The sequence below is a fragment of the Neltuma alba genome, unplaced genomic scaffold, assembly GCF_004799145.2.
Source record: "Neltuma alba isolate B1F8T4 unplaced genomic scaffold, ASM479914v2 tig00012108_pilon, whole genome shotgun sequence".
NCBI classification, from domain to species: Eukaryota; Viridiplantae; Streptophyta; class Magnoliopsida; order Fabales; family Fabaceae; genus Neltuma; species Neltuma alba.
Window position 1 is genome coordinate 34,239 of NW_021636660.1, and position 27,758 is coordinate 61,996.

Consider the following 27,758-nt stretch of genomic DNA (forward strand, 5'->3'; position numbering starts at 1 on the left):
TGTTCAAACAATATAATTTTATTCTATTTTCAAATATACATACGCTCACTTCAATATGAAAATTATACATATATAGATATATCTTCTTATATACTGAATGTGTAGCATTTCAGTTCAATTTTTATTTTTATTTTTGGAAAACGTATGCTCTCAGTTTATGAAAAATGCTTCATTAATTGAGAGCATTTTCATATTAATTAGAACTAGATTGAAATTATAGCTCCTTATGCTTAGAAAATAGCCATAATTTATTTATTATGGATAAAAATATTCATATTGGAAGTTGGAATGGATTAGCAGAAAGTAAGAAGAGAGAAGGAGGAGGGTGATCGACGGGATGGCAACAAGTGGGATGAAAGGGCGGGCGGGGGCATATGAGAATAAGCATCTCATATCACCCACACCTAACCTCTGCTTATCAGTGCTCACCATTGACCAAAGGAATATTCCTCTGTCGTCTTCTTGATGCCCTCATTTCGCCACCCTCCTTATTCTATTTCAACTACCCCCCCCCCCAAAATTTTTTTTTCAATCCTACCATCTTATTCCCTCTTCTTTTCCTTCCTCGATTTGATAAAACCACATACTTATCCCTCAATTTACAAGTCAAATGCAACCCACATCTCACAGATCTACACTTCCTGATTGGCTCTTTAAATGACAGTCTCAGGTGATTTTGGATATAAGCGAAGTGAAATATATTACTATTTTATGATGCAATTCTTTGAAAATGCTTAGTTTAATCACATGAACAATAATTTTCTAAAATTTATTTTTTTACTATTACGAATAGGGCTCGTTATGATTTTACAAATTACTATAAGAACAACACTTTGAATTGCCGGGAACCAATATTGTTCCTTGTGAAGCAAAATTTCACGCAATGCAAACTGTTATGTTGTGACGGTCAAAATGTGAACGGTAAACTGTTGGAAAACGAGTTGAAAACAAAAATCCGACCTGCCGGATTCGAACTAGCGACCTAAGGATATCTGTTTTCACTTTCAACTACAGTCCTCCGCTCTACCAACTGAGCTAAGGTCGGAGTTGTGATGGCAGCCTCGACAACCAATTTAGTGTTCTTTTCTTCAGTAATGCACATTTTCCAGATCACATCATTCTCAGCTTCTGAACCACCACCCCCACGTAATCCCATTTCTGCTACCAAAAATAACGTTGGAGGCAGCAATGCTTTTTAATTAATTCTATTTAGCCCCAGAATTTCAGCAGGCAGCCAAGTGAGGAGCAAACGCATTTGGATCCCTCTAATCGCAAAGAAAACATAACCATACATTTAAAAGGAGTGATATGAGAAAATGTGGCAATTATATTTTTTTCCCTCTGACCCATAACGCTCTTTGTATTCATTCTATGAATGTAGTGTTGGTGCCGAGACAAATACCGCGCTCTCAGAATGATTAAATGCATATATTATCAGGTCTGATTCTTCAGCAAGTATCAGAAGCGATCGTATAAGAAGCACATGAAGTGGATACAAGCATTTTAATTTCTGACGCAGACACAGCTGCACTAGAAGTAAAGCGCAACTCTGCTATTGCTTGTAACTTTGCAGAGTGATGGTAGTATCTATTTCTTTCCAAGGAGGCTTCTTTCACTTCAATAATTAAAAGTCGGAAAGCAAGGCAGTTTCTTTCATGTCTTTGGCTTCCATATCAATTGTGGAAGCTTTGCAAGCACGTAATGCAGTGCATATATCCGTTCTTTCCAGGAACTTCTCCGCTTTGACAAGCATCACAGGTCCGTACGCGAAAACCAGCCTCTTGCACTGCAATAAATTTGGAACGCCATGTGGTGAAAAAAGAAAAATTGAAGTCAATTGATGAAACAGGTAAAACTTAGGGAAAATTGTGCACTCCGTTTGTTTTAGATACTACATCAGGGAACAGGGGGTATTCTTAAGCTCTGTCTGGACTAAAAGTTCAGTTCCCTCCTCAAACGATGTTAAGAGTAAACTCCATTACACTTGCATGTAATACTTTAATTGTATGAAAACTGGTGAGGAACTACGGTTCCGACCATGCAAATTTATTTAACTGGATAAAAATCTGAGTTTTTAAATAAATGCGAGACTAAAAAGAAAAAGGCGAAACTCGTCAGATTTTTCTCACCTTTTGTGCATACTTCTCTATGGATTTGCACGCCTTCAATAATGGCTCAATTACATCTAGCTGTCAGTTAAAACTGAATTTGTTAGTAGCGTACTCGACATAAGATAATGATATCCAGAAGAGGCCAAATTATGATCAGGATATCGGAGAACCATAATGATAGTTGAGGGTTTTCAAGAAAATGTGAAAAAAATTTTGCAGGACAGCAGGATAAGAATATATTTTAGAGTGCATAAAAGCCATGTAATATTTTACCAAACTATGATCAGGATATTGGAGAACCATAATGCTAGTTGAGGGTTTGCAAGAAAATGCAAAAAAAAATTTTGCAGGACAGCAGGCTAAGAATATATTTTAGAGTGCCTAAAAGCCATGTAATATTTTACAAGTTTTGGAGTAAACAGAAGATCATAAGCTACTAGAAAACAAGGAAAATTCCACTACTCCAGCTGAGTCGTAGGAATTGAAATTTCTAACCTCGTTGTCAGGATCATTCAACTTAACCAATACTTCTGAGACAGCATCTCTGCAAAATCCACAACTATCTTCTTGGACTTGAGATGAAATCTTTGCAATTCGCTGACATAGATTGGCCTTTTTACAAAGTTCTCCAGGTTGCAATGAAGCTAGTTTTGAGAAAAAGCGGGGAGCATAAAGGTCCACCAAATTTAAACACTGCACAAGGCAGAAGAAACAGATGAGTAAATGTAAGGTCTGAGAAATTCCTATTCATTAATCCATTCGTCCCCTGGATTCCTCAAGTGCTGACAGTTGCACTCTGTTATACAACAAGGTTGCTCCAAAATGTAAATCAACACACTATATGGTTTAACATAAGTTGGGGCTATGTTATTCTGTATAAGAAAGGTTCCATATGCAAAATTATCATGCTTGCAGCCCATCCAACCATCCTGTGGCTGAACAGAATGTTGGTTGAACATCAAAAAAGCATAACCCGAGATTATTACTAGATTTGCAATAACTGAATAACTTCAGCATGAAACCATAAACACCACATATCCAAGAAAAGGTAACCAACCTCCTGCTCTAAAGGGCGCAGCTTATGACATGTATGGTAAAGGATATCAATGATCTCATCCTGGGTCTCTTTTTTAGTCAGGAAATCAAGAGCCTCGGAAGTATATTCCTCACAAAGTGCACAAACATCTTTTTTCTTGGCTACTTCTGCATTTTTCAACGTAGAAAGTATAAACTACTCATGTCACAATCATATATCAAACTATAAACAACATACAATTGCTGTCTACAAAAATTGTAAAGATTTGCACTTGATGTTCAGTCAAACCACATCTGTGGTCTTCCTCCTTATTAAGGTGAAGGTTGAAGACCACTGCATTTTTGACAAATTGGAAACTTATAGCGGTGGGCAAGTAGAGGTTATCTTCTGACAGGGCTTATTCAATGTCAATAGATTTTAGATGATCTTGTATCCTCTATTGGCCTATCTGAGATGACTCATTTGAGGAGGTCTGTGTTGTTAAGATTTATAGGTTGGACTACAATCCATCCCATCTTTTGGCCACATTTTCTTGTTTCAGATCATTGTGCTGAAAAAGCCATGTGTCAATAATTATAAACTACCATCTTTCCACAAAAGTCTTTACCTGTTACTTAAATCCTAACTTACTTTTCACAATTGATTGGCATCAGTTTTAGGGAAATTATTATCCTATTCTGGTGGTAGTATTTGAGATTAATAATCAGTCGCTAGTTAAATTTAGCTATTTACCCAACAAAATTAATAGTGAAAAAGAAAGGTAAGATATACATGCTTCCACTCTATCCATCTCAGGAAGAAAAAAGGAGGATGAGAATGATAACAGTTGAATATGTTACCCGAAGAGTCTGATTTTGCAGTATTGTTTCTCCAAAGATCAGGATTAGCCATTTCTCTTGCATCACAAATCCAAGCAGCACTCAGCACAGCGAGAAATAAGAGCCCTGTTCTCTCCTCCATGTTGCTTTTAGTAAGCACTAAAATAACCTATAAAAGAGTTTCAATTGGGGTAAAGCTACAGAAAAAGGGGGAAACGACAAGATAAAAAAAGGGATCAGCGTTCACATACTTCTATGATGCATAATGCATTTGGTGAATCGTAATGTACTTTGATACTTAAGAACTGGGCCAAGGCATACTAAGATTTAGGGAGCCAATTTGATAGCCCCATGCGAATAAACATACATTACTGATGAAGTTCGTTAAACTATCACGTAAATAAATACATTGATCTGTGCGACGCACTGTGGAAGAGTAAAGACATCCATGCCTGGAAGCAAATGAGAAATGAAGGCGCCAGCTGGATCAGTTGGAAAACTTAGTTGCACCAGGTACGCGATGAAATTTCACGTTCACCAGGGTGGGAGGGGGGTGAGTTACGTCCCAATGCGTAACTCACGCCAATTGATTAATGAAGGAGGAAAAGAAGACACACGAGAGAGAACATGTCCATCTTCTCTCTTATGCTGACCCCTTGTTCCTGATAATGAAAATACCTCAACTTCAAACCCTCAAAGGTGAACTAAGAGAACTGGCAAAACTGCAAAAGGCGCTCGGTCCAAGATATTATCCTACAGCCTATCACGAGCTGAGCTTACTCGAAATAAAATCAGTTCAACATTGCGTGAGGACAGTGAAACTATGTTACTTCGATACTAGCAGATCCGCTTAGAGCAATTTAGAGATACCTCAGCAATACTTTAAGTTCAGGTAATTTATTGCCCAAATTCACTTGTAAATAAAAAAGCTGAAACCCAATTTCTCCAAACTACGATCAGTAACACCCCGCCCAACAAAAAGAAAGAAAGAAAGAAAGAAATTGCAGTTACAGTAGTATCGATTACGAAAACAAGAGGAGTGTTTGATATCACGTATCCAATGGGATCACGAAGCAAACGGGGGAAAAAGGCGACGACCAACCGCGAAAAGGATGAGGCGGGAGAGTGAGACGGGAAGAAGCGTTATTTTTCTCCAGAAATAAATTAGATTGACGATACAAGAGATAAAGTTAATATTTTTCGCAGTATTTCCAGGAACACAAAAGAAGGAGAAGAGAAAGAGAAATTACCTTGGGGTTTAAGGTTCAGGAAGGAGAGAAGCAGGGAGGGAAATAGAGACGACGGAGCATCCAATGTGGATGGCGTAGGGATGAAGGAACATATGATTGCATGATTCTATTATTAGCATAGTAGCCGCCGAGTTTGGATTAAGAGTAGAGATATTCCAAAAGGATCGGACATGGAACTTCTTGGGTCTTACATAATTCAGGGACCCAATTCTATCCCATGCGAAATTTCTCATGTCATGTTAAAAAAGTGCGTAGTTTCTTATCACGGTGTCCCTTAAAACTTTAAAAATGCCGGTCCATTGGTTTTTATATGTTTTTTTCCATTAAACTTAATTATCCTGCCAATTCATCCCCTCAAATATGAAATAATCATCAAACAATACGTGTCTAGACACGAGGTGAAGGGTTCCCCCCCCCTTTCTTTTTCCTAACAGGATCTTCATTATTGTCTTCACACAGATCCCTGTAATCCTATTTTGGACTTCAAACGAGGTAGTACATACAAGTTACTACCAAAGTTAGGGCCAATGAAATTGCAGCTTCAAACTAAGTGCAACGGGTTTCAAGTGGTATGTAAATTGCTTTCAGAAGTAAGACTAGCCCAATTTTGTTCTCAAACCATGTGCAATTACAGAATTCAACATCTTTTTAATATAAAGCCTTATCATAAGTGACTTGATACCATATCTCAATCTAAAATTTGTAGGTTATAAGTTAATAGGTTTTTCGATTTTTATATCATCCAAGTAATATGAGACTTCAAGTCCATTCATCCTTAACATCTCAATTCAAAGTTCGAAAATTGTAAGTGTATGGATCTTTCAACTTACATACTTTTTATCAAGTCCAATTCCATATGATGTGAGACTTCCTCCGTGGAGTTGGGGCCCCCCCCGGGGGGGGGGGAAGAACTTCCCATGTCAAGCTAGGTTTGCTCATACTTGCACATTGTTTCGTAACTGCTTATAACAAATAAATCCATATCAATCATATCTACAACTAGTTTGACATCTTCTAATTAGGTAATACATAAACTCGGACTTCAACCAAATAATTAACGAACAACAAATAAGTTACTAGCAAAGCAGGCGCATTTCTATGGACTTGATGGAAGCCGCATCACCTCAAATTCAGAGTTGGCTTCTTTTTCTTCTGGTCATTTCCCAAAAGATGTGACAATCGAGCAAACCCGAATTTCTTTCTCTTTGCACAAAACTGCTTACAGAAGTATGAATCTTCCTTTTGCTTTCCAAGCATGTGACCCAGCGATCCTGCTTCAAACTCTCGTGAAAGAAGCAGCTTCCTGCTCAGTATTTCTCCTATTGATAAAACTGTCTTTGGAACATCTCGTTTGGCTTCATCATCTTCCAGTTCCAGTCCATTTACACCAACTAACAGAGAATCTCTTCGATGATGAGATGAAGGGTGGGAATTTTTGAACCTGGTTGAGTTACGTGCAGAAGAAGGCCTTCTTTTGTGACCCTTCCTTAAGGCCTCTTCAACTGCTAGCTTCCCTCTATTTGCAGCCCCTACTCTTTCCATGGCTTCTTCTAAATCTTTCTTGCAAGTCTGAACTTCTTTTGTGGCCTCCTCCACCCTTTTCAGGATCTCCGTTTTTGATAAATTGGCTTCATCAATTTGAAGCATTGCATCTGTAACTTTCCTCTTCGAGCTTTCCTCTGCTTCTAGAGCTTTAGATGTTAGAGCATGATACTCTTCAAATGAGAGAGTTACCACTTGAGAAGAATCCGTGAGATTATTAGATAGGACATTAATTTCTGCTAAGGAAGCTGATTCTGCAGCCCTAGCAGCCGCCTTCATCTTCCTAGCAGCAACCACTCTTAATTCAGCGGTCCTTATCATGCTTTTTGTCCGTTCAATCTCAGACATCGTTCTCAAGACTTCCGATTTTGCAGCTTCTCCCATTCTTTTGAATTGTTCTGCCTCAGAACACAACCTGTGGAGCTCTTTTGTGATATCTGACGGATCATCTTTTGCAGCTTGAAGTTTTAATCTTGTCTGGCTCAACTCTTCCTCAAGAGAAGATAATTTTGAAGAACTGTGAGTTAACCTCTCACGGGTTCTCTCGAGTGAGGCTCTTTCCGTCTTTAGCTTCTTATTAAGCGATACAACAGAAGCTCGTACATCAGCTATATCATTTGTAGTTTTGGTTAAGTTCAACTTGGCCTGCTTCAGCTCCATTAATATCAGACCTGGTTCAGATGAAAGGTAGGGACTAAAGCCTCGGTTCAACGTGTCCAATTGATTAACTTGGTTCTCCTTATCTTCTTCTTTGTTCTTCAAATAGGCTTCACATTCTTCCTTTTGCAGCCTTGATTTTAAATCTTCAACGAGCCTTTTGGTGCTTTCCAGTTCTTTCAAGACATCCAGAGTTTCCTTTTCTTTCACGATCAGTTCTTTCTCCAATACTGCTGCTTCCTCCTCTAGCTTCCCAGTGTCATGCTCTGGTGCTTCCTGCTGCTAAAAAATAATGCAAAGCGATCAAAATTTTAACTAATTAAAAAAAAGTAATTCGCACAGAAGCACATTGAGCCTGAAGCGAGACAGAGCATATGCTCGGTGGTATTTCAATCACTTGTTGAGAGGAATTTTAATTCCATGTTATATACTAGTTTAATGCAGAAGTTTAAATGGTAAACCTAAGGCTTCTGAATTGTTTTATCATAGTTTTCAGCACATTCAACCTGGTGTAAACGTAAATTCAGTAGACAGATGTAGCTGAAGTTATGAGGATAGAATGCTAGCCGTCAAAAACTATCATTGCCTTAAGACTGTCAGAAATACCAATAATATTAGGGCACACGCTGTAAAAATAAAACCTTTGTTGATTTTACAGTCATCTGTGGTGTTTTGGTAACAACAGTGTTCAGAGAGATTAAAAAGAAAAAGAATATTCACGAGAGATTTCAGTAGAAATCTCAATTTTTAAGACTTAGAGTTCCAACATGGATTCCTCAGTAGGAAAATGGGTCCACACTCAGGGAAGATTATTGAAATTACGAAATATTTTATCTGAGAAGAAAACAGAGAGATCTCTCGCTGCGAGGATCCTCTAATGACCTTAAATTTCATCACTACAATTCTACGGATCCGAGTCTTTCTATTGCTCATAAGTCATAATAATAAGCGTAGCAAATTACAGCAATTAATAATTGATAAAATAAATGACCGTTTGACCGCAATATCACCAAAACTGCTACTAATCATCACTGACCACAAGAAGAACATACCCACCAAAAATAAAAACATGAAAGGAAACCGAGAGAGAATAAGCGAACATAATCTAGAGAACTTTGAACATATAGAGTGGTAACAGTCACATTGCAAGAGACCAATATTCATTGACCAATTCTTTCTTTTTTGACACGAAATCATGAAGGCTTCATTTTTCATTCTGGGTGAGGGCGAGTGAGACACACACACACACACAGAGAGAGAGAGAGAGAGAGAGAGAGAGTTACCTCAAGAGTGGACAGATTATCATGGATGGATGTCCAGACGCCAAGACCCTCAAATCGGGTGACGGCCTCCTTCACGGATTCGAAGGGAGCCGAAGTATCAATCTGCACTCTCAAAATGCGCTCCTCCTTCTCGGAAGCCGGTTCAAGGAGAGCCACGTCCGGGACCGTTTCAGAACCCAATTCGGAGCTGTCTGCTTCCATCGCCGACTCAGTTCAGTGCTTCAGAAACTAAAATCCCAGGAATTCCAGAACGTGAAGAACGACGAACAAAGGAGATATATTTTTGGTGGTTGCGTGTGTTGGGTGATGAAGCACGTAAAGGTTAAGGGGTGCTATCTCAGCAGCAGAGGAAAAGGAAAGAAAAGGCGGGGGAGAGAAGGGGAAGATGGGAGACTTGTTCAGTGGGAAGTTACTTGAATGGCTTTGCTGCAGTTAAAAGGCTGCGGCTCCTTGAGAAGAGGAGATAGGACAATTATGCCGTTGGAAGCAGCACGGGAAAAGAGCAATGTGAGTTGGGACCCTTTGGATCTTTTGTCAACGGTAACAAACAAACCCTTTTACGACATCGTATCCTTCTTCCTAAACCAACGGACAACGGCCTCGCTGGGTTGTCTGGATTTTTTTCCCTCTAAACTGTCGTTAAGAAGCCTGCAAAATGAAACAAAGCTAGGGGGTAGTGAAGAAAGATTTGTCGTTTCTTTCACTTTGGCAGCTGTTAAATTTATTCTAAACGGGAAATGTTTTCATTAAAAAAGAAGAAGTTAGAGGTGGTCCTGTCTGCAAAGAGTTGTTTAGTCAGTGTTCACTGCGTTGCTACTGATGATTAATTATGCCATTTATGAATCAGGGGCGAGATATAATTTTTCACTGTGAGTGTTATTTTTTAGAACATTCAAATTACTCAAAATAAAGGTAAGCTAAATTGTGTAGATTGAAATTGAACAATATGATATAATTGTTTGTTTTAGAGTAACAAACTGAAAGTTGAGTGTGAAGTGGATTATTAAAATGCTACAGGCCTTAATTGGTGATAAATGGTAGTGTATATTAGGGACAGTGGATTGGAGGCAACATGAAAATCATCATGATGTCTGAAGTCTTAACCGTTGCACGGAATATTCTCATCCTTCCACTCTAAAGTATCACTCTACCGTTTGAATTTCGAACCCCTCTCTATAAAACAACCTTGCCCTGTTTCATTCCCTTTTGCCAAATGCCCATGAATGTTCAAAATTCAAATAGCCCAATAGGCATCCCCGGAGTGTTTTCTTTTTCTTGGGCCAGAGCCTCAAGGCCTACGCACTTGAAGTGGGCCTAGTTATGGGCTTATGGCCCTTTGGGAACACAAATTTGTTGATTTCAAAACTCACAAGTTCCTCTTTTTTTTCCGACGTATTTATTTAGGCGTTCAGTTTTTGGGCTCATTAAGTCCACCTCGTCGGCCCAATTAGCCTCACCGTCAAGTCTGCTCGAGTCACAGTCGAGGACCCACTACATTGAATAGCACATGCACTGATCACTCAGCCAACGCTGTGTTTATTGACTGTTAAGTATGCAAACGCGTTCACACACTCAAATGATAAGTGCCATGCCTACACATGAACACAACCCCACTCCAATTTCTGTGATCAAAGAGGCAGATGGACCACCCTCAGCCTCATTTAGTTTCTGATGTCCCACTCCATGTCGCTATTTGATTTCTTTTTTTGAAACCATAATACAAAGCGCTGCTTTAGATAGTTGAAGCATCAAATGGGCCATCCTCATAACTAATATACGGCCCCTATGTCCATATCACGCATCAGTTACATTCTTTAGCTTTCATAAATGGCGTTTATTCCTGGAAACTGCATGTGAACTGAAGTGAGGATGGAGCCGTTCGCAGTACAGGAAAAATCAACTCACAAAATGAATGGTTTCTGTTCAATATTAGGGCTGACTAGTTTTACCACGTATTAAGGGAATGGCCAGGAATAGTAAGAGGCTTCAACAATATAATTGCAATGCAAGACTGTCTCACAAATATGGCTATAATATGTGTGTGTGTCTGTAAGACCTGTTCAGCATCTCCTAGTCAATCAGCTGATCAACTCTCCACTGCTCTCTTCTCTATATATTACGTGTGATTCTCACGGGTTATGCTTTCTCATCTTTGTCTCTTTTATCATGAAGCTACTTTTTTTTAGCTGCACCTGGTTTCTTTTCCTTTTCCTTTTCCTTTTGTTTTGTTTCTTTTCTTTTTGTCTTTTTTTTTTTGGGTGTATGGCTGCACTACTTTAAAGCCCAGAGAATCTGCTAGTTAGCATCTGCTGTATATAATTAAGAAGCAGCTGGATAATGAAAATCATGAATGCGAAGAAACTACGAATAAATTTTGCTTGTCTGCGTCAACATAGATTGAAATGAAGAAAGAGATCAGGGAAGCGAAAATGTGAAATAAGCAGAAAGAATTCAGTCCGTTAATTAAATCAATGGCTCAGAAACTAGCTGGGGGAGGCATTTTCTTTAATCTTTAAAAAAGGGGGCACACTGATACTTAATACCAGTCACCATCCAAGTCTCACATGTGTTGTGCATGAATAATAAAAAGAATTGTGCATAATACAAGCTGCGCGAGCCACTTGTCTTTGTATATAAAGACTCTGTAAAGCCATAGTCCAAACTCCAAACAACTTTCTCTGCTACTTCATCATCTTCCCCTTCAGATCCACTTCTTTTATTAACCAACGATGTTTAGTACTGATTTTAAAGCTCAACATGATCATGAGTTTCCCCAGAAGAGCGGTAATTCGGCCTTCCAAATCAAACAGGATGATCAGTTCTTCTGCAGACTTCTTTCAAAGGAAAGCTCTATTTCTCACCCGTCTTTCAGAGCACTTGCTATTCCTTTTGAATGGGAATCTGAACCAGGCACACCTAAGCGTCCTTTTTCTGAAACCACTTTCCCCGCCCTCACTCCTCCACCTTGCTACTACTTTAAAACTACTCGGGACATGACTCCCAGCAAAACGAAGGTGAAGAAGCGATCAAGATTCAAACTTCTGAAGAGCCTTGTCAACATCATATTTTGTATGTAGCTAGGATCAATTACTTTAGTGTCTCAGATGAGAGTTAGAGGGCTATATATGTATATGAATTCACCTTCTACGAGCGAGCTAGTCCAAAGAATGATCGTAGCTTATTCTGTTCCTTAAAGAAATCACGGGTTAGCTCTGTTTGTAAGAAGATATACCCTACCTTATTGCTAACTTTCCGATTTGAAGCTTCTGCAGGTAGATACGGGCGTATGGAAATGCATGGTAACATTATTTAGGCATATTTGACAGCATAACTAGATAACCTGCAGAGAGAGCAGGAAGAAGAAGAAACGCCTTTTTACGGAGCATGTTTTAGGTATGTACTCTCTTTTCCGATATCGATATATAATTCGCACCGTTTCTGCGTACTTAAGTTTTATCTTTTCCCCCAACTACTGATGGTAATTTATTACCAAGCTGCAAAGGTGTAAGCTAGATTCTACCATACATTTTGTTATTTGCCTCGAGCTCTAGTGTGAATGTTAGCAAGTTGTTCACATTATATTCGTTGAGAAGTGAAGTTCTTATGTCAGAAATTATATCGTTCGCATCAATAAGTCTCCCCATTTATTTTACACTATCTCGGAATATTTGTGATGGGCTGATGTCTATATTTTGTTGTGGTAGGAATTGCAAAGAGTTGTTTATTCACAAAGTCGGCTGAGTTTATTATTCAAGGACATGATCAACCACAGATTTCAAAAAAGAATTAAAAATGAAAATAATTAACAATAGGCGGTTTTTGATCTTACCATTTGCGTGTCAACAGATTAAACGGACGCTACCGATGGGTCTGGGGTCTTTCTTTCCCGTTTAATAAATAATCCGTGTATATGTGAAAAACTAAAGGAAGTTAACTAATGGACTACTGCTTAGAAAATCTCAAATTAGATTATATCTGGAGTCATGTCTTAAAAGAAAGAATAACGCAAAGCATATCATCTCCTTCTCTCTCTATCTTTCTCATATTTAATCACTTTTTGATTAGACACAATTATCTTTCTCCGTAGGGCTTGGTCAACACATTACAAGACCCGCCCAGTTCTCTTTGGCCATTATTTTTTGATGATTTAGTTGGGAAGACCAGTGCCAGGATTTGTACGCGCACACCAGTGCCTTTTTTGTTGTCCCCTCGCTAGCTAGTGGGCTCTTTTTGCGGCTTGCTTTGTTGATTAATACACATCCATTGGTCACGGAAAAAACGAGTTATGTGCCACGAACACAAATCCATAATAGTAATAAACCATATCCGTACTTTTTTCCGCAGTAATGGTTACTTATGTTCCACACGGCTTTTCCTTTTCTAAGCTACGTGCCTAGCTAATCACACATATATAACGAGTTATAAATAACTTTATGCTGTACAAGTATTGTCATTGTCGTACGAGATAAAATCTTCCAATTAAACCAGGCCATTTATGAGTAGACGATATATGTATACGTGTATATAGACGGAAAGATCTGATGGTCCATATTGGATATGAATTTCCAAAAATTTTTGGTTATTTCGTAGGTACTGAAAATCGTGAGTTTCTATGGGAGAATTCTTGTCATATTTCGGTCATTCGTATATGTATATGGTAATTAATTAGCCTCGTTTATACGCTTAATGACTAAGAAAAATGGTTATTAGATGACCAGCAGGTTTCTCATCCTACTTATCCGGTTCTGCTCTGTGATTACCGGTTGTCTCTTCACATTGCAGAGAACCCAACATTGAGGTTCATGTGGGAGAAAATTAAACAAAGAATATTAACCTCATATGTGCCTTTGTTAGAGAGAAGATTCAGGCTGGTTTGGACCATCTCAGCTCATGCCTTAGAGTTGATCAAGTTGCTAAAATCTACAGCACCAAACCTCTTGGTCTTCTCCTTTTCGTTTGTTGTTCCAAGCTAGACATGTGCACTAATTAAATCCCCTGGGTCTGGATATCCTACTTGTACCGTGAGTAAGTTAGCAAGATCGATCGTTAATTAGCTGAGTTGTGAATTGCAATCTACTTAGCTTGTTGACTGTACTTTAGTTGAGATGAAGATAATTGTGTTCAATTTTGACGTGCATTGATGACACATATGAGATGTCGACCCAATATTCCCTTGTGAATGAACGTGTGTGTGTGTTTAACAAGGCATTTTATGGAGTGGAGCAAATTAAAAGAAGAGGAAAAGAGGACTGAGATTGCTGAAACAGAAGGAAACGTAGGGACGTACGTGCGTGTAAGAGGTTTGATTCATGTAAATTTGTTGGCAACGGAAGTGACAGTGGTGTCTGAGATTGTCGCATATGTTTGTCATGTGAGCATGTAGGGGCCACCCCTTTCGATGCCACAATTACATTCTCACTTAACTAACCATCCTACCTACTGTCTCACAGTCTCAGCTCATCAAATTAAATGACGTAGATATACAATCAAGCATATGATGGTCCCATATGCAGAGTTTCATATGCTTCCAGGGAAATCACTGTGTGCGCGTAGATATTTTAGAAAGGATGGAATAAATGATCGATGGATCCAAAAATACATCTCTTTAATTTGTCAAACATAATTATGCTGTCCTATTTCATACTCTTTTTAATATATATATATATATATATATACACGTATTAATACAAGTTACGCATAGGAAAAATTGAGTACATGAAGATAATATATAAACTCCATACCATCGTATATATTTAGTTATTTACTTGCATCACACTCTGTCTCTGTCCTTTTATAGAGGATCTAATGTGACGTCGATGTTAATTCAATGAATAATAAGAGTGAGATGTTCTTAAAACATCATCCATACGACATATACAATAAGGCCAAATAAGAGTATTGTTTATATATAAGACATTATTAGGTCGGTACGGTGTGATTTTCAAAAAATTAATTTACAACAATAAGAATATGTATCATATATTATTTCATTAATTTGTTTTTCGTACATTATTTACCATCTATCCTCTCATTAAGATTTCGATCATGTCCGTAATGAAGTACGTGTGTTAAGCCTTGAAGCCCCATGGTCTTTCTGAAGAGTAGATGAATACTGTGGGGGAATATAATAGAGCAATTAATGCTTGATGTTACATCCGCACCGCGGTCTCCATCAATTTCATTCACGTTCCTAGCTTGTCACTATCTCATTGCATTTCAAAGCCTCTTCCGGAAGAAAACAAACTTTCAGAAAATAATAATATTATGTTTAAGGATGTTTTAAAACATGGTTTGAGATGTTTAGGGCAAAACATAAATAATCAAACCAAACTAATCAATTTACTCAAAATATAAAACTTGATCGATTTTTACTAAGGATGGTTTAATTAAGCATACTCTAATCCATTTTGTGATCAAGCAAATCAGAGGAGAGCGAAATCCGTTTCTTCCCCATCCCAAAAAAAAGTCACTCCAATCAAATACTATGGTATATGCTCGTAGGAAGTGGGAACATGAAAGCAGAAGTGAGCATGTGAAACCCATTAATTATTTTAATCATTTTGGGCATTGCATTTCCATTTTCGAAGGAAAGCCAACTACTCCATTAATTTGATGGAAGTTGACGATCATGGATGGCAAGACAATATTGATGTGGTTGATAAGTGCTAATGATGGCAATAGGAGCAATGAGATGCCATGATCGATCTGGTTCTTAATTTCTCTTTGTGGGCAACGAAGAGCTTCTCCAATCTCCACCCTTTAATTTTCACTTCCTGCGATGGCAACCATTCATGATGGAGAGGCGACGGCGACGACAATGAAACGGCAATTGTTCATGGTGAAGGTTCAATATTTTCTCCTTATCCTTCCAACGCTCTATTTTGCTAGTGCTCTTCGACTGTAGGTGCTAGTCTGATTTCATGTTTGTAGTTGTGTGCAATTTTTTCTGGTCGTTTTCTTCTTTTGATTTTCGATTTTTTTGAAATCAATTGATTAATTGTTGATTTTGGACTAGGTCAATCAATTTTCTAGATTGATTGGCTCTATTTGGTTTGATTTATAAATTATATTCTTGCGACAGATGATGGTGATCGGATAATGTGGTGGACGACCCCTACGGTTCTAAAATTTCGGTGAGAGCGCCCTCTCTGTTTTTTTTCTTTTTAATATAAGAAAATATTAGTCTTTTCATATTATAAAAATAATACAATGTTTTCATGAACACACATGCCAAACACATTTTTAAGCTTACACTTCCGTGCCTCTTCCTCTTCTACTAGCATCAAAACTAGTTTCAAGTAACAAACGGGGCTGTTGTTAGCTATACTATCTATGTATGTATTATATATGTGAAAAGATTAAAATATAGCTTGTTTAGTATTAGATATTACACATCTTCTACAATATTTCATAAACTAGTTAAGGAACATAATCCAATATACATTCGTATATGTATATTTTATTTAATTTCTTAACGAAAAGTCTCGTGGCTGTCATACACAATATTGAAATAATTTTTAATGTTGAAGGCATGCACACGCATATGTAGTTTTAATAATAGTTAACCTTCCTGCAGTTGCCCCGAATTTCGCCTTGATCACCAGTGAGGGGCTTTATATTTCCCATCTTAATCATGGAATCGGCGAAGTCCTGGTGGAAAGCTTCAGTATCATAGCTGTACTTCTTAACGAATTCATCGGTGGAACCGCCGGTGAAGAGCTGCTGATCAGAGTGAAGAAGGCCTTTCTTGTGAAGCAGATTGGCGAAGTAAGCCTCGTCAAAGCGAGCAGCGGTGGGGTCCAGTGGAGCCAGGTTGGCATCCCCTCCTTCTCTAGGGCAGCCCCTTTGAAGGTCTTGGGCAAAGTAGGGATCGATGTTAGAGTTGTCGTTGTAGATGCGGTCTCTGAAGTTGCGGCACTGTGCGAAACCAATGGTGTGGCCGCCGGATAAAGCGACAAGGTCTTTCTCGTTCAGGCCTTGTTTCTTGAAGTTGTCGATGAGCTGCGAGAGGCTGAAAAATGGTGCTGGGATGTCTGCGTCTGCTGCGCTTCGGCTTGCCGTTTTGGAGTCTCTTCTGCCAACACTCACTCTCCATGACGGGCCCCCTAACTGCAATATTTGAGATATTATTGATTTCGTTAACTAATGAGGCTAGCTAATTCATTATCATTCATATTTATATTTAGTTATCATTAGGATGATATACGTACTGCCACGACGGAGTCTCGAGCTGCCACCGCCAAAATGTCAGCGCAAGAAACAACAGGGCCGCCACACACTCTGTCCACCTCCATCTTGATCTCATCGATCACTTCAAACCCTCTTGCCGAATTCAAATTCGCATTTGCATTCTTCTCGCTGTCTATGGTTTCCGAATCATCTAGAAGAATCGATCCATCGCATCCCTGCTCATCATCAAATATTCATCCAATCACACCGCCACTCCATAGATCATGATACACTCGCATGCACGTGTGTGTGTGGTTTAAATATCAGGAACTAAAGTATATACATGCATATATAATTGAGTTTCATATAGGTAGCTAGGAATGAGAAAGGTACAATACATTGACGAAACAATCATGGAAGTGCAAGCGAAGCAAAGAAGCGCCCATGCGACGCTCGTTGTTGACGGCGGCCCGAACGACTCTTTGGATGGCTTCCAAAGCCCCAGGACAGGAGTGGTCGTAGAAATCAGGAGACAGTGAAGGTGATGACAGAGCCGTGTTAGCAACACCTAAAAACACCAAGCAATAGAGGACGATGGATAAACACCCATGTGAGGCCATTTTCCACACTCTATAGTTTTCCAATGTATGAGCAACAAACTGAATATTAGGCTCTATATATAATGCAGGAAGCAGAGGAACGGGGCAAACCATAACTGCATCATATAAAGCCTGCAAATACCGACGACTGGGACTAGGTCCAAACGACCATTTCTGGGCATAGTAAGCAAAATATTGTTTAACTTGCTAACGCTCAATTTTACTCTGGCAAGCAATCATGTAAAGAATGATTCAGCCATCATTGGATTTAATTTTTTTTTTGTTTTCCATATATTGATTTAGTCTACTTCGAAGTTTTACCTGCTCGTTTATTATGGGACATACCGTGATAAAGTGCTTGTGTCCGTAGCATCTCTTGATAATATAGAATAGGTAGCTAGATAGTTTTTAATTCTTGAAAGCAAAGTCAAAGTTTACAAAAAGCAGTTTTTTAGAATCTGTCATGACGCTCTTCTGCGTAAAAATATAGCTTTTGGATGCCGACATATATGAAGCATATATATTATATAAACAACAACTTAGTCAACAACAATGACAGACCTCTTCCATAACTTTTTTAGAGTAAATTACTTGAATATATAAGAGTTGTTGAAACCCAAAAAAGCTTAAATATCTCTGCCAGCAATTTTTCTTCCTCTTATTCGTTCTTCTCTCTTATACTTCTTCTGCTTGGGGACGTGGTCAATAAGAAGAAAAGTAAAAGCATTGGGTCGGGTTCTTGTTGGGCCAGCGCACGATAATGACGATTGACCATCCACTTAGCATAAATTGGTTTGGCACTGTTAACTAACGCATAAACCAACTGCTCTTTTTAATCAAATAACCTGTTTCAATGTATCATCTAAAAGTCATTACAGCCTCTAGAATAGTCTTCTGTAAATTTATGTGTTTCGAATTTCTTTTTTTTTTTTTATGTCAGTCCGAGCTCTAACTTAATTACCCGCCAGAAGGAGCCAACCCTCTTCTTCTTTGGCCGGCCCCCTTTTTTTCTTAATATCATCTGATTTTTTAAAATCATGTTTAGCCCTGGCTAATTTGGATGAAGGCAAGTTAAACCACACAAATATTTTAGGTTTTTACAATAGTAATTTGTCCTCACGGAAGAATCGATCTCCAAAATCTCACTACATCCTCCTTACTTCCCAAAATTCTTGTCTCTTTAGTTTAATTTGGACGCGACATCATTCTCTTCATTGCTTTTATCCCGCAGAGCACATCCTTACTCATAATAAATGACTTAAAATTCCATTCACAATTTCTCCGAAAAATAAATACATCAAATCTCTTTTGGAACCAGAAAACCAACGAATTAAATTAAATTAAAGGACCAACATCAACAGAGATGAGAGAACAGCAAAGTAGAGCGGGCTTAGTGATCAAGACAAGTGAGATAGGGAGAGAAATAGAGAGAAAGTAAGAATGATATATAGAATTGAAGTCGTCAATTGAGTTTGCGGCAATTTCTCCTGATCTGGCCATCGGAACCAGTTAGAGGGCTAAGTTCACTCATCTTAATCATGGCATCAGCAAAGTCTGCTCTGAAACGCCAAGGCTCGGAGACGTAAGTTGTGACTAAGGAATCTGAGGAGCCTCCATCGAAGAGTGCTTGGTCTGAGTGCAAGAGACCCTTCTTGTTCACCAGATTCCTGAAGTAAGAGTTGTCGAAAAAGTTGGGAGTGGTGACATCTAAATGTGACAAATTGCTATCGTCACCTGTGCTTGGACATCTGTCTCTTAGTGATGTTGCAAACGACGGCTCTATGTTGGTGTCGTTGTGAGCCCTCGTCCTGAAAGTTGCGCACTTCGCTTCCCCTATTGTGTGCGATCCTGAACAATAATATTCATTTCCATTCATGAAAATCAGTGTTCCAATTAATTAATGGGATTGCTGCATCTATATATGTACAATTAGCCAATAATTAACCATTCATTAATCACTTTAGTCAGGCACTTCTATTTGGGATCTAGATCCTCTGTGGTCACTACTCGACTGTACGGCACCTGATTTAATCCATCAGCCTCATAGCTTTCCCACATGTTCCTCTTGAGTATCTAATCTATTGTTCTGGGTAAAAGGTGAACAAAGCATGGCTTCATTACTTCAGATCGATCACAGCTTTAGAAAGTTGAAAGGTTAATTGGTTTAGACTCATCAAGATTGTACTTAGCTTTTGCATGATTATGGCTTCATACAATCAACAAAACCGTAGCTTTTGATTGTTCTTCTTTGAAGAAAAAGAGACACATGCATTGCTAGTTATTATGAAACAATATGAATCAAATCAATAGATTAGAATTGATGAGTGACGGCATTTGGTGGTGCATGTCAATTGGATTCTTTGCACTTATCATTAATGCCAACTAATAGTGGAACAAGTCCATATATGTATATAAGCTAATTAATATACCAAACTTAAAATATGCTTGTTTGTGCTTTATATACAAATTAAGCAACGACATTACTCGTCAGGAAGGGCACAAATTAATAATTAAAAGTTTATTTATAGAACTTTTTTCAGCACTTCGATGAGAGTAAAAGAGTGAGGAGGAGAGACGACTTAGGGTGAAGGGAAATCATCATTATATTGCCTGAAGCTCACTAGCTCCCTGCTAGTCTCAATCTCCCCTCTTGTAATCTCAAGTTGGTGAAATATATTTATAAAAGGCAATAAAGAAGTATAGAAAGGGCTGTTATATTACCTGACAAAGCAACCATTTCTTGGGCCGTGAATCCCTTTTTGGAGAAAGCAGCGATGAGGCCATTGAGATCCAGAAAGGGAGCCGGCAAATCCCTATTAGCATCACTTAAACTTGCTGTGGTCGAGTCTTTTCTCCCCAGTTTCACGTCCCACGATGGTCCTCCCAGCTGACATGTGTATGGGATCATTATATTTTATATGCAGTGTTAATTAATCATGTGTTAAAAAAAAAACAAAACAAAACAAAACAATCGCTATATATGCTTATGACTCCTCAGTTAAATATACTTACTGTAACCACAGAGTCTCTGGCAGCAACAGCGACAATGTCAGCACAGGAGACAACGCCAGGACACATCAACTCCAAAACAGATTTGATGTTGTCTATAACCTCGTAACCCCTCAGGGAATTCACGTTGGGAAAAGCGGTTTTTTCACCTGTGAAATTCGCCGTGTCGTCCAGCAAAATGGACGCATCGCACCCCTATCAACAAAGAAAAACGTAAGTAAACACGATTGTTGATCAATCTCCTTCACTACTTGATTAAAGAAATTACGTACTTGGACGAAGCAGTCGTGGAAATGGAGACGAAGCAAGGAAGCTCCCATGCGAGGCTCTTTCAGCACAGCGCCCAAAACCGCTGCTTTGATGGTGAGGAGAGCAGCAGGACATGTGGATGCATAATAACCAGACGACAATTCATAAGCTGAAACATTAATAACGCATAGTACCAACAAGAAGAAGCAGCAGCAGCTGATGAATTTCATTGCAGAGAGAATGAACAAGAATGCTGTGAGTTTTGGACTGTCTTATTCAGTGGGCCAGCAAAACTGAAACTGTCAAACGTTATAACTGGAATGGAGTTGGGAGCCTCGGCCTGTACTGCTTTATGTATGATGATATATGTAATTATTTATGAGCATACAACTTTGTTTAATTGTGTGGGATGTTAGCTGTACGTGCTTGCTTAACAATATGACTGCTCACAAGATGCATGCACATCATCTTTGGTTTTCTCTTTTGAGCCACACGCAGCACACGACCTTCGAATTTTATATTAATGAATTACTTATTAATTAATTATAGTAATAATATAATCATGTTCCGCCCTTAGCTGTACTCTTCTACACCATTTGACTTATATATTATTGTCACTCATAATTTAAATAATCTAATTCCTTTTCTTTCAGGTAAAATAATCAAATACACTTTGCTATTGCAAAGTAATGTGGCCTACCTCGTTGCTTAAAGCGAATTATCAACTCGTCAATCACCCCATCATGCAAAGAATTTTATATATGTAGATGAATAACATTTAAATAATTTTTTGTTTTAAAAATTGTTCGATGTCCTATTCGGCATTATTATTATTTGATTTGATGTATTTTCACAGACATCTTAGTTGACGGGCCCTTAGAACATGTCTAAAATTGAAAGACGTGTGAGGCAGGAAGTACATTTTGCAGTAATTAAAATTGTGTTTATTGATTATAGATATAGATTTCTTTGACCATGAGGCTTGATGGATATAATTAATATATTTTTTCGTTACAGGTTATAATTAATAATTGATTGATTAGGTATCGTAGGCTTGCCACGGACAGAAGCCCAAAGTGGAAGGAATGGATCATGATTGGGCCTATAGTGGCCCCCTAAAAAGGCTCATTCCCATCTGTGAGGAGGAAGTGAAGTATGGCGTAACCAGCAGATTAATCATAAAAATCGATTTTTTTTCAACCAGATTTAAGTTTACTCATCTTGACAAAGTACTTTATAGCAATTGGTAATTGGTTTATGGGTTGAAAAACTATTTTCCTTTTAATAAAATTTAATTCTAAAATTAATGTCTACAAACAGACTCCCGTATATCCAGATCCGGATTTTTTGTGATCTGCCTTCAGACCTTAACGGGGTTTACCTTGATTTTCTGGCGTGAACAACTTGAATTCATTGTACTCCCTCCCGTGCTTAGAGGGTGTTGTGTTTGGGTGGAAACTACCATAATTTTAAACACCTTAAGCAATAAGCACTCGTTCTTGTCTGAACATTATTCGTTGTTCATGATATGATGCCACCCTTTGAGATTCAGCGCATCTTTGTTTGTCATACTACTCGTCAAGAAGAATATAATATATTTAGTCACAAATAGATGGACCACAACAAATTAATTGCACAACTGCTTTTAATTTTTCGAATATGAATGATTTCTATCTAGCCGGGAAAAAAAACAAAGAAAGAAATGAATGAATCGTGATATATGCTGGTAAATGACCCAAACTAATTGATGCTTAACTTCTGCAGTAACCTGAGCTGACCGCTAAAGAGTAGAGCATTGCAATGGATCATGAGAAAGGGAGCTGCTAATTAATTTTGAATATAGCAGCACTTTGAGTCTCCTTTCTCTATATATATTATTGCAATTACAAAGTTATTACTAATGGTTATACATAGTCACAACAAGAACTCGTCTGGAGACTATAGCTAGAAAATTAAAAACAGACGAAACGAGGGCCTGAATCTCTAGTTAGGATTTTTAAGTTAGAATTAAGACACACATATATATATATTAGAATTAATAACGCAGCTCACCCGCCTTGGAGAGGGCGAGCTTTTATAGCGTCAAGATGGCGAAATGATCGCTCTCCAAAAATAGGACTGACAAAATGATAACATGAAGGGCCAAAATAATGGGAAAAATAATGAAAGTATATGAAAGGGAATGATAGGCACAAACGCGTGGCCGAAGAATAAGATGCAGAAGACATGCATGCACGCCACGTACGTATCATGTTCGCCATTACTGTATTATTGATATATCATATGGAGGATATATAAGCGCAATGGGGAAGAAAAGTCAAGCACGCAGCTCTTTTATTAAATGATGCCAGGACCACCCATTGGTAATCGAGAACAATGTGTGCGGTGAAAGGTCATCACTAGGCCAACCATTGTTTAATTTAAACAATACTCATCTGGTTTTTTGGCAATATTTTTCTGGATGTGATGGGCAACACATGAAAATGCAGGAGATGTACGTGCGAAGCCATGCGTGAAGGAATGGGAAATCTCAGAAAGAGTTTGGTTTCTGACACAAAATTAATGGGAAGCCATGTCTTTGCCGTATTGCTTCTTGGATCCATTCTTGGCCTCCAACTTTGAACATGCCCAACTCTTTTCGTTAAGTGCATTGCATGGAGTCAGCACTAAACTGGGATAGATCCTACTTTCCTTAAATTATACGAAATTGCGTATACAATTTTTTCCAACTAATACATATGAAAAGGCCTCCAAACTTATAGACGGTGCCAGCGAAATAGGATCTCCGCATTGCTTAGAATTCTTGCATCATCAGTTTAATTACTCTGATTCCTGAATAAATTCTCCATTTTATCGAAACACAAATCATTAGGGAAAACAAGGGGGGATTTTCATGCAATTTCAAGTTAAAGGGAGATCATGTCAATTGTGAACATTTCATATGTAATTGAACGTCAAATATTCTAGAATTCACGTAACCACAGTATTAGATTGAAGCGAGATCATGTTACCGGGTTTATCGTCATCCGTTTTAGATTCAAATCTGTGATCTTCTTCCGATTCTAAATTCAAGACCAAGTGTTTATAACTCATTGTATATAAGCCAGAAAACAGAAACTATCAGAAAATAAATAGAAGTGGAAAGACATACGACTGCTAAAGCCTTCTGTTTGGGCATAACACATATAATGCACGTAAGAATGTGTTTCTCGATTTATATTTTGACTTTCTGGTAAAAAAAGCACTCCTATTTCTAGAGTTGATGGGTGATGAGGGAGATATTTATGATAGCAAAGTGACATCATATATTTTATTCGTCTTTCTAATGATATATAAGTATTAGAACTATATATCTCTCCCAAATGCTTATTATAATACTACCTCTGGTCCTTAATATAAGATCTCGTTTGATTTTTATTTCGGTCCTAAATATAAGATTTTAATCCACTTTGTCTCTCATATTTATTCTTTTTTTTTTTAAAGATAGCCCTTCTACTAATAATAGTTCTAACCAACAAATTTAATTAGTAAGGATATTTTAGGAAAGACAATACCTGTTTATTATAAATAATTAACTTAACTTATTTCTTTAATCTATTCAAATTAGTCAACTAGTTCTTATATTTAGGACCGGAAAGTGATATTTTAATTAAACTCCTAAATTTGAACAAGATCATGAATTCAAATATGATCTTTTATTCAGTTAAATCTAATTTAAATTCTCATTAATTTACGTAATGGTACAATTCGTGAGAATAATGACCGAACAATACATCCGATCTACAAACAGTTGATGGATCAATCCAACTTTTGTGCCATGGACATGATTGTGGCCCTCGCTTTACACAAAGGCCTCATGACGGACAACATGGGATTTTGAATGCCTACAGCGAATTGTGATACATCTTCTCTATATGATTTCATAATGTACAATATATACTACTTTATATATGAATTTTTAGTTTAAAGACAGACCTACAAATCACGACCTTAGAGTAAGAAGACGTAAAAAGTACATATATACCAAAATTTGCGGTAGACATTCCTTTTTCTTCGACTGTAAACACGCTGTTGACATTCAATGTCCTAAAACTTCACTTGAAATTATTAAAGTTGTTGCTTCCCATGTGTTTTATCTCAAAATCCTAAAACTTCTTGTAATGTGTGTCCGGAACATCTAGAGCACGTACGTAGTTGACGCCACATTATCCTGATCGGTGCTGTTTTGCTCACACACACTCACGCACTGCCACTCCAATTTTATTCACAAGTATACAGTGAGCCGTTACGTTCTGCCACTGCTACATCATCATTCATCAGTTTCATATTTATGGAATAATATATATTAGCACATCTAATTGATGCTGATACGAGTTTTACAACGCGCTTATCACAAAGAACTTCAGTATGTATTTCGAATTTTTTGTGTGAATTGGAATAACTAAGATTAAGTATATTTTGAAGATAGACATGAGAGAGAGCATTAAATTGCACGCAACTACCACCAACTCAAGGTTCTTCAGTCTCCATAACTCGTAGCTACTGACTTACTAGCTAGCTGATGGGATGCGTTCCTCACTTCTATATAAACACTTTGATTCACATCACTTGCCACTCACAAACCAAAGCATACCTGCGCCAATTTACCAACAAACCAAAAGAAAGCAATATTGGGTTGCAGCTTTGGTGGTTTCTTTTGAAAATGATGGGGAGGCTCTTCATGGTTGCAGCGTGCATGGCCATGGTGGTGCTGGTGGTGGCTCCACCCATGGCTGAGGCCATTACGTGTGGCCAAGTGCAAGGCAACCTGGCACCATGCCTCAGTTACCTCAAGAATGGCGGCCGTCCTCCGCAGGCGTGCTGCGACGGAATGAGGACCACCGTCAACTCTGCTCGAACCACCCCGGACCGCCGTGCGGTCTGTAACTGCCTCAAAGTAGCTGCGGGTAGGTTCCCGGGAGTCAATCCTCAGTTCGCTCAGGCTATGCCTTCTCTCTGCAGAGTTTTCATCCCCTACAAGATCAGCATGTCCACCAACTGCGCCAGGTTTCCCTTTCAGTTCCCTTCTAACTTCAATGATATGATATTTATACATACCAAATTAGACGCCTTCTGCATCCCCATTTAAAAATGGGAAGCAAATTATATAGCGAATTGAAAAGGTTCGTCAGTTAAAAAGTTAATCAAATATAATTAATTAACGCCTTATTATTGATTGGTTTGCAGCATTAGGTTCTAAAAACAGAGGAGGGGGAAGCAAGGTTGCTGAAGCGGCTATAATACTAGGGGGAAGCAGTGAATTAAGAATAAATAAATTGAGGAGATCAGAAGGAGACTCCACTTGGTGCTGTCAATGTATCTTAATTACCAGTTATAATCCGTTAAGTCGTGTGTCTTTTATTTATAAGTCTGCTCTCTTTCGTTGCATGTAGTCACCACTTTATGAATAATTTGATGATACTTTGGTTAGTTTTGCTCTGTGTAATATCTGGGTGTTTTTCAGCAAAAGTTAGAATCGGGTAAAAATGTTTAATTACATTCTATTATATTAGTCTTCTAATAAAAAATGACATAAAATATAATATTTTTTCAAAGGCTCAATCATATAATTCCTGGCTGAAGAATCTACAGTATATATTATATTTTGAACCCAAAGTCTAACTGAATTGACTCAGCCCAAGAGGTAAACCAAGATGACTATCGTTGAGGCCCGATGTTCTGAGACTAGAAATAATGGAACACAAATCCATTCCATGACCTCAAGGAAGCCCAGACTTGCTGTAAACAAAAAGCCCATTATCCTATTTAGTGGGTCGTGGATTAAGAATTAGGCTGCTGGGTTCCGATATCATCACTTCGGAATTTGAATTTATTTTGCGGTCTTTGTCTAATTCACCCATTTAGAATAAAATAAAATTATGTAGGACTTCAAAATTTATGCTCAACTTTTAGGGGTGGTACTTAAACATGTAAGTGGAAACGATGAAGTATAAGATATCCTTCATCCTTGAGTCTCTCTCTCTCTCTCTCTCTCACACACACACACAGATATGCGCGATACCTTGAATAAAATAATTAGATGGAGAGTAAAACAGTGAGTGATGTCAATCCTATATATATATATATATAAATATATATATGAAGTAATATGGGATGCTTTATAACTATTTATGCGATGGGTTGAATATTTTCGAAAAAAGAAAAACACAAAAACCACTTCAAACAACACGGCGCGTTTTCAAACATGTTGGCCTCTGGAGATCGTTTTCTTGTCCCACTTTAATACTCATCATGTTACGTTAATCTTGTATTTTCATTGCTTTGAATGAAACACAAACATTCTTCAAAATATTATTAAGTATATTGGATTTCAAAATTTTAGGCAAAGGCATTTTGCCGCTTTCATACTTGTCAACTGTTCACAAGTTCAAACCAGATGATGAGGTCATGCCCAAAAGGAGAGATATACGAGAGGAAAAGATGCTTAATTGGGAGATTACAAGAAGAGTAATAAGTGATAATACCCATGGTCTTTGGTATAAAAGCTAGTGATTAAGAAATCAGTTAAGTTAATTATTTGTAACAAATAGATAGTGGCTTCTTTAAAATACTCTTGCTTACTAATCATATACATTAGCTAGGAATAAAACTACCATTTGATAAAATCTTTAACATATACAACTATTACAATGACTACTTTAAAAATAAATAAATAAATATCAGAGACAAAAAAAGATTAAGGTCTTATATCTAAAATCAAATTAAAAGCTAAACAAATTCTTATATGAAAGATCGAATGTAGTAATAACAATTAAGAACATTGACTCACTCGTAAATGGTCGGATCTCAGTTAAGAATAACAGAACCTTAGTTGAAAACAAATCATGATGAGAGAGTTCAGTTGAAAATTGATTTTTAAATGTCAATATTCTTTTTTAAATATCACAAAATGTTTTTTTCTTGACAGGCAAAGAATAGCGGGACCCATCTTTTCCACTTCATCCAAAGTACGATTCTGCTTCAGGCAATTTAAGT

General features: G+C 37.8%; 5 protein-coding genes, 1 long non-coding RNA gene and 1 other non-coding gene across 9 annotated transcripts; 1 reads left to right on the forward strand and 6 right to left on the reverse strand.

Moving 5' to 3' along the window:
* Positions 1-954: 954 nt before the first annotated feature.
* On the reverse strand, positions 955-1,045 carry TRNAY-GUA (transfer RNA tyrosine (anticodon GUA)). Its single transcript is given in 2 exon segments — positions 955-990; positions 1,009-1,045. It is a non-coding gene; the product is annotated as a tRNA-Tyr (tRNA).
* Positions 1,046-1,387: 342 nt separating this feature from the next.
* Positions 1,388-2,191, reverse strand: LOC114722733 (uncharacterized). The gene is made up of 2 exons (XR_003738183.1): positions 2,130-2,191; positions 1,388-1,786 (listed from the first exon to the last, which is right to left on the reverse strand). It is a non-coding gene; the product is annotated as an uncharacterized LOC114722733 (long non-coding RNA).
* A 346-nt stretch (positions 2,192-2,537) lies between these two features.
* Positions 2,538-4,505, reverse strand: LOC114722725 (uncharacterized). The gene is made up of 4 exons (XM_028908821.1): positions 4,374-4,505; positions 3,987-4,134; positions 3,169-3,314; positions 2,538-2,804 (listed from the first exon to the last, which is right to left on the reverse strand). The coding sequence occupies exons 1-4, from the start codon at positions 4,413-4,415 to the stop codon at positions 2,538-2,540; spliced, it is 603 nt and encodes a 200-aa protein (XP_028764654.1). The 5' UTR covers positions 4,416-4,505.
* A 1,614-nt stretch (positions 4,506-6,119) lies between these two features.
* On the reverse strand, positions 6,120-9,114 carry LOC114722730 (WEB family protein At2g38370-like). 2 transcript variants are annotated; one of them, XM_028908826.1, is made up of 2 exons: positions 8,698-9,114; positions 6,120-7,693 (listed from the first exon to the last, which is right to left on the reverse strand). In XM_028908826.1, exons 1-2 carry the CDS (start codon positions 8,896-8,898, stop codon positions 6,335-6,337), a joined length of 1,560 nt encoding a protein of 519 aa, XP_028764659.1. In that variant the 5' UTR covers positions 8,899-9,114; the 3' UTR covers positions 6,120-6,334. The 2 variants fall into 2 exon arrangements, with proteins under 2 accessions (XP_028764659.1, XP_028764658.1); XM_028908825.1 differs by having other exon boundaries at positions 6,120-7,696.
* Positions 9,115-11,364: 2,250 nt separating this feature from the next.
* LOC114722732 (uncharacterized) lies at positions 11,365-12,385 on the forward strand. Of its 2 annotated transcripts, none has more exons than XM_028908827.1 (2): positions 11,365-11,766; positions 11,961-12,385. In XM_028908827.1, the coding sequence occupies exons 1-2, from the start codon at positions 11,427-11,429 to the stop codon at positions 12,008-12,010; spliced, it is 390 nt and encodes a 129-aa protein (XP_028764660.1). In that variant the 5' UTR covers positions 11,365-11,426; the 3' UTR covers positions 12,011-12,385. The 2 variants fall into 2 exon arrangements, with proteins under 2 accessions (XP_028764660.1, XP_028764661.1); XM_028908828.1 differs by having other exon boundaries at positions 11,970-12,385.
* A 3,751-nt stretch (positions 12,386-16,136) lies between these two features.
* LOC114722726 (peroxidase P7-like) lies at positions 16,137-17,486 on the reverse strand. Its single transcript, XM_028908822.1, has 3 exons — positions 17,265-17,486; positions 16,908-17,102; positions 16,137-16,806 (listed from the first exon to the last, which is right to left on the reverse strand). The coding sequence occupies exons 1-3, from the start codon at positions 17,484-17,486 to the stop codon at positions 16,249-16,251; spliced, it is 975 nt and encodes a 324-aa protein (XP_028764655.1). The 3' UTR covers positions 16,137-16,248.
* Positions 17,487-18,927: 1,441 nt separating this feature from the next.
* LOC114722727 (cationic peroxidase 1-like) lies at positions 18,928-25,818 on the reverse strand. Its single transcript, XM_028908823.1, has 6 exons — positions 25,357-25,818; positions 24,914-24,969; positions 20,747-20,939; positions 20,478-20,669; positions 20,187-20,352; positions 18,928-19,313 (listed from the first exon to the last, which is right to left on the reverse strand). Exons 1-6 carry the CDS (start codon positions 25,816-25,818, stop codon positions 18,928-18,930), a joined length of 1,455 nt encoding a protein of 484 aa, XP_028764656.1.
* Positions 25,819-27,758: the final 1,940 nt, after the last annotated feature.